The sequence below is a fragment of the Belonocnema kinseyi genome, chromosome 4 (assembly GCF_010883055.1).
Source record: "Belonocnema kinseyi isolate 2016_QV_RU_SX_M_011 chromosome 4, B_treatae_v1, whole genome shotgun sequence".
Classification (NCBI taxonomy): Eukaryota; Metazoa; Arthropoda; class Insecta; order Hymenoptera; family Cynipidae; genus Belonocnema; species Belonocnema kinseyi.
The window spans coordinates 94,317,556-94,325,182 of NC_046660.1; the positions used below are offsets into that span (position 1 = coordinate 94,317,556).

Below are 7,627 nucleotides of genomic sequence, written 5' to 3' on the forward strand. Positions count from 1 at the left end.
CTTGACGAATCATTCTATAGAGATGGCATTACTAGACTAGAACACCGCTATGAGAAATGTATCAGCCTTGGAGGAGATTATGTTAAGAAATAAAAAAAAAAAATTCTTAAAAACGTTGTTTTTCTTGGTCAGGCCGGAAACTTATCAATCCACCCTCGTATTACGGATCGTGATATTTTATTTAAATAGATAAATTATTATTTATGTAAAAAAAGATTTTAAGAATTTGGTTCATCACGAAACATTTAATCGTTGTGATCCTGCAATGGACGAGCTAAGTTACATTATATGGTGATATTGGAAATAAGTATAGAACCCACCAGTTTTAAATCTTGTATGCTTACGCATTATCGCACTGGCACCAAACTTTCACTTAAATGTAGCAGTTTTTATATTCCAATAATCTTGGCATGGCTCAATGACATCGATTTAACGATTTACGAATTCTGTATTTTTCTTTGAGCCTTGAGGTTATATTTACACGAAACCATGGCGGCCGCCATCCATACCCGTGCCAAACTAGCGCCAAGCTCGGGAAGATTAAGCATTTCGATACGTTATTGTACATCTGACAGAAAAATGTTCGTTTTTGGTAAGTCAATGTACAGGACTTTGGGCTCCTTATGTCTATTCTCCATGATGTATATGAAGTCAATATAAAAAAATAAAAAATGGTGGATTCAATATGAGGAACGAAAAATTTAAAAATCGATCCTGTGGCTTTGAAATGGTTATGTAGGGGTTTTTGAAACGCTAATTATAAATCTGAAGTAAAAATTTCAAACCTTAAAATGCCAGATCCAATATGGCAGCCAAATTTGTAATTCACGGACCCAAAAACCTCCCATACATGAAGATTCAAACAATTCGTAAATAAGGAAAAATGTATGTTCCTAAGGGTTAATGAATTAAATTTTTTTCAATAATGCGCGAAACATTGAATAATTTCATATTTGAATTGTTGATAATTATTTGTATATTTTCAATGTAGAAACGATCAAAATTGAACAATTTCGAACTTAAAATGTTGAAAATTCAATCATTTTAAATTTTAAATACGTATAAATTGTTTAATATTCAGTTTAAGCTTCAAGTTTAAATCTTAAATAACCTTAGTGTTTTTATTTTAAGTTTGCATTTTCAAAATTGCACAATTTGAAATTAATAAAATTAAAATTTTACTATTTGAAAGCTTTAAATTAATACCCGCAGAATTTAAAAATCCAAAAAACTTTAAAAATGGTACACTTTGCATAATTAAAACCTCATTTAAGCCAGCTAATGGAAAAATTATTTTTTATGTGAAAATGGTCTCAATCAACCCGAAATTTTTTGCTTTTCGGAATTCAAATATTACACGTGCCACCAAGCACTTCAAAATCCTGTTCAATTAACATGGGGAAATTTGGAATTTTCGAAAAATTGAACTCATGTGCCAGGGTTTCTTAAAAACGAGCCAAGTTTCTTAGAGATTTGCCAGGAGTGCCTAATAAATAAAACCATACTAATAACATTCATTTCCAACCCACTCCCATCCTCCCCACAGCGCCACAAATTACCCAAAAATAATAAAACTACATTTTTATGTATTACTGTTACTTTTCAGCAATTTCCGTGGTCTTTTTCATACAAATATTTACTAATAGACAGTTTAAATATTTACCATGACTTTTAAAACAATTTTCAATTTTTTAAAAAAATGTAAATTATTTAGACAATTATTTATTCCCAAAAAATGTAAAAAATCGTATTTTATGATTGTAATGTAATTTTTTGTTATGGTTTGGAGTAGAAAATGTGCCTAAAACATTATGTAATTATTTAAATAATTATTTATATTAAATTATCAAAATTTCTCAAAATTAAACCAGAGATATCAACTTTATTTTTAAATTAGTACCATATGGTTCGTTTTGTTGAATAATTACATCAATTTTCATACATTTCTTTTAATGTTTAATAAGTTTCTATTTGATTTAAACAATCTATATTTGCTCAAGCAGTTTTTTTCGATCGCTAAAAAAATAAAATAAAATAGAACACATAAAATTATTTTTTTGATTGTATAGAAAGAGAAGATCTACCACTTTTTAATTGTTTAAATAAATATATATATATATTTTTTTAAATACTTTTCCAAAAATGCTTTTAAAATCGTAATTAATTCTATGTCTTCTATTTTATTTCATTGTTTTAATTATCGAAAAATCACTTCTTGAGCAAATAAAATTATTTGAACAAATAGAAATTTGTTAAACATTATAAGAAACGTATCAAAATTATGGAATTATTCAACAGAAAGCAGTATAGGATACCAATTTGAAAAATATGGGCATCTCTGGCTCCATTTTTAGAAATTTTGAAAATAAACAATAATTAATTGTTTAAATAATTACATAATGTTTTTAGAAAAATTTTCTACCCCAGAAAATAACAAACAATTAAATTGCAATCAGAAAATACGATTATTTTTTACATTTTTTGGGAATAAATAATTTTTTGAATAATTTCCATTTGTTTAAACAATTGCGAATTGTTTGAAAAGTTATATAGAATATTAAAATTCTCCAATAGTATTTATTTGTATAGAAAAAGTCAGAAATTGCTAAAAAGTAACAATAATACGTAAAAATGTAGTTTATTGATTTTTGCGTCATAATGGGGATCTGCGGGGAAGGTGGGAGTGGGTTGGAAATGAAAGTTATTAGTATGCTTTATTTCGTAGACACTCCTTTTAAATCTTTAAGAAACTTGGCTCGTTTGAAAGGAACCTTGGCACATAAGTTCAATTTTTCGAAAATTCAAAATTTCCCCATGTTAATTAAATGGGATTTTAAACTGCCCTGTGGCACGTGTTAATATTCGAATTTCGAAAAATAAAAAATTCTGGATTTTCTTTCTCCGGATATGGTAATTTTTCGGTGGGTGTCTTGCCCTTTAGAGTAAAAAAATTTTGCAATGCATTTTTGGACTACCCTAATCAACACATTCAAAAACAAGACTAAAAAATCCTGAAAAATAAACATCCCGAAACTTTGAAATACCCGAACAAGAAATGTTTGGAACAGAAGATTGTCGAAATAAGTAAATTCTCAGTTGGAAAATTCTCGAGTAATAATAATTCCGAAAAATTTGTAATATTATGAAATGCAAAACACTGCAAAATTTCCGATACTAAAAATGTGTCGAATTTAAACAATAAAAAGCTTGTTTTTAATCAATCATATTTATTTATTAAAACTAAAATAATGAAATATTTAAACAGAAAACATTTTTTTAAGTGATTTTTTTCAATTATTGTTTGAATTTTAAATTACAGTTATTTATAAAGAATATATTTCTCAATGTAAAAGAGCCACGATAACCAGATTATAATTATAAAAAAAAAAAATTAATTATTATAATCTGTTTGGTGATTTTATTATTCAGTAATTTTGTTATTCGAGATATTATCACTACGGTTATTTTATAATTCCGAGAATTTTTTTTCCCGATATTTTCTTTTTCAATATTTTGCAGTCATCCAGCTTCTACATCAAAATTGTCTCGATTAAAATGCTTAAAATTTTGCAATTTAAAATTGGTTTCATACCTATCAATCTTCTTTTGTATATTTGTATTATCTAATAATTTGCTAGGAAAATGTGATAATATTGTAAATTATTAAATGAATGAAATAAGAATCTTAGATAGAATTATATAATGTTTGAATAAATCTTTATCATGTTCAGGCTATTATAATTGGAGACACAACAGGAATAGAAATGACGTCCTCTGCTTCTGCTGCTTTAATGTCAAAAATACCCCCTCAGCATTTTTGTTCGACTGTTTTGAGATTAATTGCCCTTCATGTTATTTCTCTGGGAGAAGGATATTCTTTAGAAAATACATGTGGTGGCCATGGAATGTTTTCTTCTCATACGAGGACTGAAAATGTTTTATTAAACTTACTGATACCCTTGTTTTTAAGAGTTGGGACTGGCAGGAAAGGTATCACAATTTTTTTCATACATCTTTGAAGTCTCCCTAATAAAGAGAAAAATAGAAACAACAAAACAGTTGCAGCGAAGAATAAAGAAAAAATACTAACAATTTTTTTTCAGACGTACCAAAATTAAGGCTAACAGATATCAGTTTTGCCTTAACAGCAGTTTTGAATACTCTTTGGCCTGCAGGAGCAAAAACTTTGCTGATAACCTCGCACCACATGAAAGGTGCAGCAGACATGAGAGCAGGAAGCTTGACTTTTGCTGCTCGTGATGCTAAATTTCCAACAAAAATATCAGTTATTTTGTATCAAATTGCATTTTTAGGTAAGATATAATTTAAAAATGAAATTCCTAGTAGTTTTCTTTACTAGGCTTCTTATATACTGTTCTAATTATTTTAACTAAAATATAATAAATCTATTTATTCTCAGCACTAAAAATAATGACGATCTGCTTCGAAAGAGAACTAACGACAGAATGGCCAAAAATAATGCGAACGATGAGACTACTGAACAAAAGAAACGAAGCATCCCTATACTTATGGGACTTTTTGGAATTTGTTGTCACTCATCGAACACCACTTTACATTCAAATGTTACCATTTATCGTTCAGAAAATTGGACAAGCTCCAATATCTGAACATGAAAGAAATATGCAGACTTTAATTCGTGAAAAAATCAATGGAGACTGGACTTGTTGTGTTCCCAAATCTCGAGGTGCTTTACTCGCAGATCTTATTCACGATTTAAAGACCCTGAAAGAAAAGATAGAAGATCGGAAGATTGGTGAGTAAGAGGTTGTTCAAAAAATACGCCAAACTATCAAGGGAAGGGGCACTAGCGCAAAATGCGACATCATACAGGAAATATAAATCTGAATAACAATTCCTCGAAGTGCTTAAAGAAATGAAAATTATTGAGTTTATTTTTCAAGTAAAGCATCAAAGTCCAGATTTCAGATTCTTTTCCATATTCCCCTATTTCACCGATACTTCCTTCTTTTGCTTTATTATCCCTAATTAAAATATATACTATTATATTTATGTTTCAGAATTCATCTTTTTTGTTTGAAAAATAATTCTTTTTAATTGAAAATTCAGCTATTGCATTTTTTATTGAGCATTTTAATGAAAATTAATTTTTTATACTAAAAATTTAACTTATACCTTATTGGTTGAAAATTGGTCATTTTTAGCTAAAAACCCGTCAATTACATTTAAAATGTTTGTATTATGTTGTAAATTTTCCTCTTATTTTTAGAAAATAAACAATATGAATCACTTTTTTAAGAAGTTTTTTCGTTAGTTAAAGATCCATTTCTTTGGTTAAAAAAGTAACTACTTTGTTCAAAATTAGTCTTTTTTTTGGGTTAAAAATCAATTTTTTAAACTGCAAATTTAATTATTCCATAAACTGTAAAAAAATCTATTGAATTTTACATCTCTGGTGGATGTAAATAAAAGGACCCTTGTGCATCGGAGTAACTTTACGAATCTGTTGTGATAATCCAATGCGGCCGATAATTTTACATGTGAAAATGTAAAATTCAGTATGTGAAAGAATAAAATAAAATAAAATTTATCAGGGCGACAGGTTTCGAACACTCGAATGCTCAAAATTCGTACAATTTCATGGAGATTGAAGAAACACAGGCCGGACAACACGTTACCACTTACCTGAAACACATAAGATACTATGGGTATTTTTTTGATGTTTAAATATTTCATAAAAAAATATGAAATATACGTTTTGAATAACCGGATTTTTTCCGTTCCAATAGCAGAAAATGTAAAAGGCAAAATAGGATTAGCTCAGATTCAGTCTACTTTGTGTGAAAGCTGTCAAATAGTTGAACATAACTGTCAATTTCCTCGCATTAAAAATAAAAATGCTCTAAAATTGAAGGATGAAGGCATCGATAAACAACGAACACGAGGGACGCTTTCGTATTCACATATTATTTGATTAATTCCAAATTTTAAATTAATTATAAATTAGAAATTGTACAGTTTCCGCCAGGGTAAAATTAAAGATCTTTGATAAAATAAAAAATCTCAATGTAATTTCCAATCACAGAAAAGTGATTTTATCGACGCATGGTATTTTTACACGCTGCGACTGAATTTTCCCTTATGGATGTAAAGTTCGTACGAGGGAATGTGTAATATTATTTTTATCGGGTGTGTAATATTACACTGCTGTTCGAGGGTCCTTTTATTTACATCACTAGAGGATGTAATTTCACATACTTTTGTAAAATCACACAGTGGTGTGTGTGATATTTACAATGATACAGTATTTAATTTTCCGAAACTTTGTAATTTTATACAAATCTATTTTTACAGTGTATATGGTTAGAAATTAATCGTTTTCAGTTTGAAACTCTACTTTTCGGTTGAATACGAAATTTTTTGTTCCAAAATGTACAAAATAAAATATAAAAACATGTTTGGGTTGGAAAATTAACTATGTTGTAGAAAATTCGTCTTTATGACTTTAACTTTAAACTGCAGTGTTGAAAATTCATCCTTTTGGAGTGACAATTCTGTTGCTTTCGTGAATATTTCTGGAATGAAAATTTAACAGTTTTCTAGAGAATTTGCTTTTTTGGTTTAAAAAATAATCTTTTTTGTTCGAAAATTAATCGTCTTTTGTTTAAAATGCTACTGTTTGGCTTAAAAGTAATCCATTTTTGTGGATGATTCAACAATTTTGTTGAAAATTCGCATTTTTTCGTTCAATTCAACAGTTTTTGTTTTAAAATTTAAATATTTTTTGATTAAGATATGAAATATTACATTTTTCATTCGGAATTCAGGCTTTTGATTAAATTTGACTGTTCATTTAAAATCAAAATCTTTGCTTGGTTGAAATATCAACTATTATATTTGACGCTGAGAAATAAGCTTTTTTACATGGAAAATTCAACAAATATGTTGAAAGTTGAACTTCATTATTGAAAATTAATTTTTGTTGCTGAACATTCATAATTTTAGTAAAGAATTCACCTCTCTTGTTAAGATTTTAATTATTTTGTATAGTTTTTGTTAGAAGAGTTCTTGGATAAAAAATGCAACTGTCCTCTGGAGAATTCCCTTTTCTGGTTAGAAAATTCCAGTATTTGTTTAAGAATGCAACTGCTTATGGTTGAAATTACTTTTTTTGTTTGTTTGAAAATTCGACTAATTGGTTGAATATTCGTCTTTTTAGATTGAAAATTCCACTATTCGGTTAAAAGTTCTTCCCTTTTGCTTCAGAGTTCAAATTTTATATTGTAAATGCAACTATTTGGTCTCAAATTAATTAATCTGATTGTTAAAAATTCTGCTATTGTGTTGATAATTCATCTCTTCGGATTCATAAGTCAACCAGTTTTTTTTTAATTCGACATTTTAGTTTGAAAACTCGACTCTTTCGTCGAAATGCTATGTATTTTTTGCAGCATTTAAGAATGAATTTAATGTGGTATTTATACATTAATTTTATTTAATAGAATTTATTCCCCTATTTTCTCGAAAAATCACCATATTTCCTTAGTTACGGTCTGTCAAGTTAAAGCGTGGGTGGCTTTACTCGCAGTCGGTAAGGTGTATCGACATGATTTTGGTGTCAAAATATTAAGAAGAGCTCCCTCTTTCA

At 28.2% G+C, this 7,627-nt stretch overlaps 1 protein-coding gene and 1 long non-coding RNA gene across 2 annotated transcripts in view; one reads left to right on the plus strand and one right to left on the minus strand.

The window, feature by feature from the left end:
• LOC117171293 (protein unc-80 homolog) overlaps positions 1-7,627 on the plus strand; it is a 50,710-nt gene that overhangs the window by 34,014 nt on the left and 9,069 nt on the right. Inside the window, exons 43-45 of the mRNA XM_033358453.1 lie at positions 3,732-3,990; positions 4,104-4,313; positions 4,421-4,774. Of these exons, the coding sequence (XP_033214344.1) occupies positions 3,732-3,990; positions 4,104-4,313; positions 4,421-4,774 (823 nt within the window). The remainder of the gene's footprint in view (positions 1-3,731; positions 3,991-4,103; positions 4,314-4,420; positions 4,775-7,627) is intronic.
• The window catches only part of LOC117171294, a 4,670-nt gene continuing 794 nt past the window's right edge, over positions 3,752-7,627 (minus strand). The window contains exons 2-3 of the long non-coding RNA XR_004466861.1: positions 4,110-4,262; positions 3,752-4,026 (exon numbers count right to left, since the gene is read on the minus strand). This is a non-coding gene — a long non-coding RNA (uncharacterized LOC117171294). The remainder of the gene's footprint in view (positions 4,027-4,109; positions 4,263-7,627) is intronic.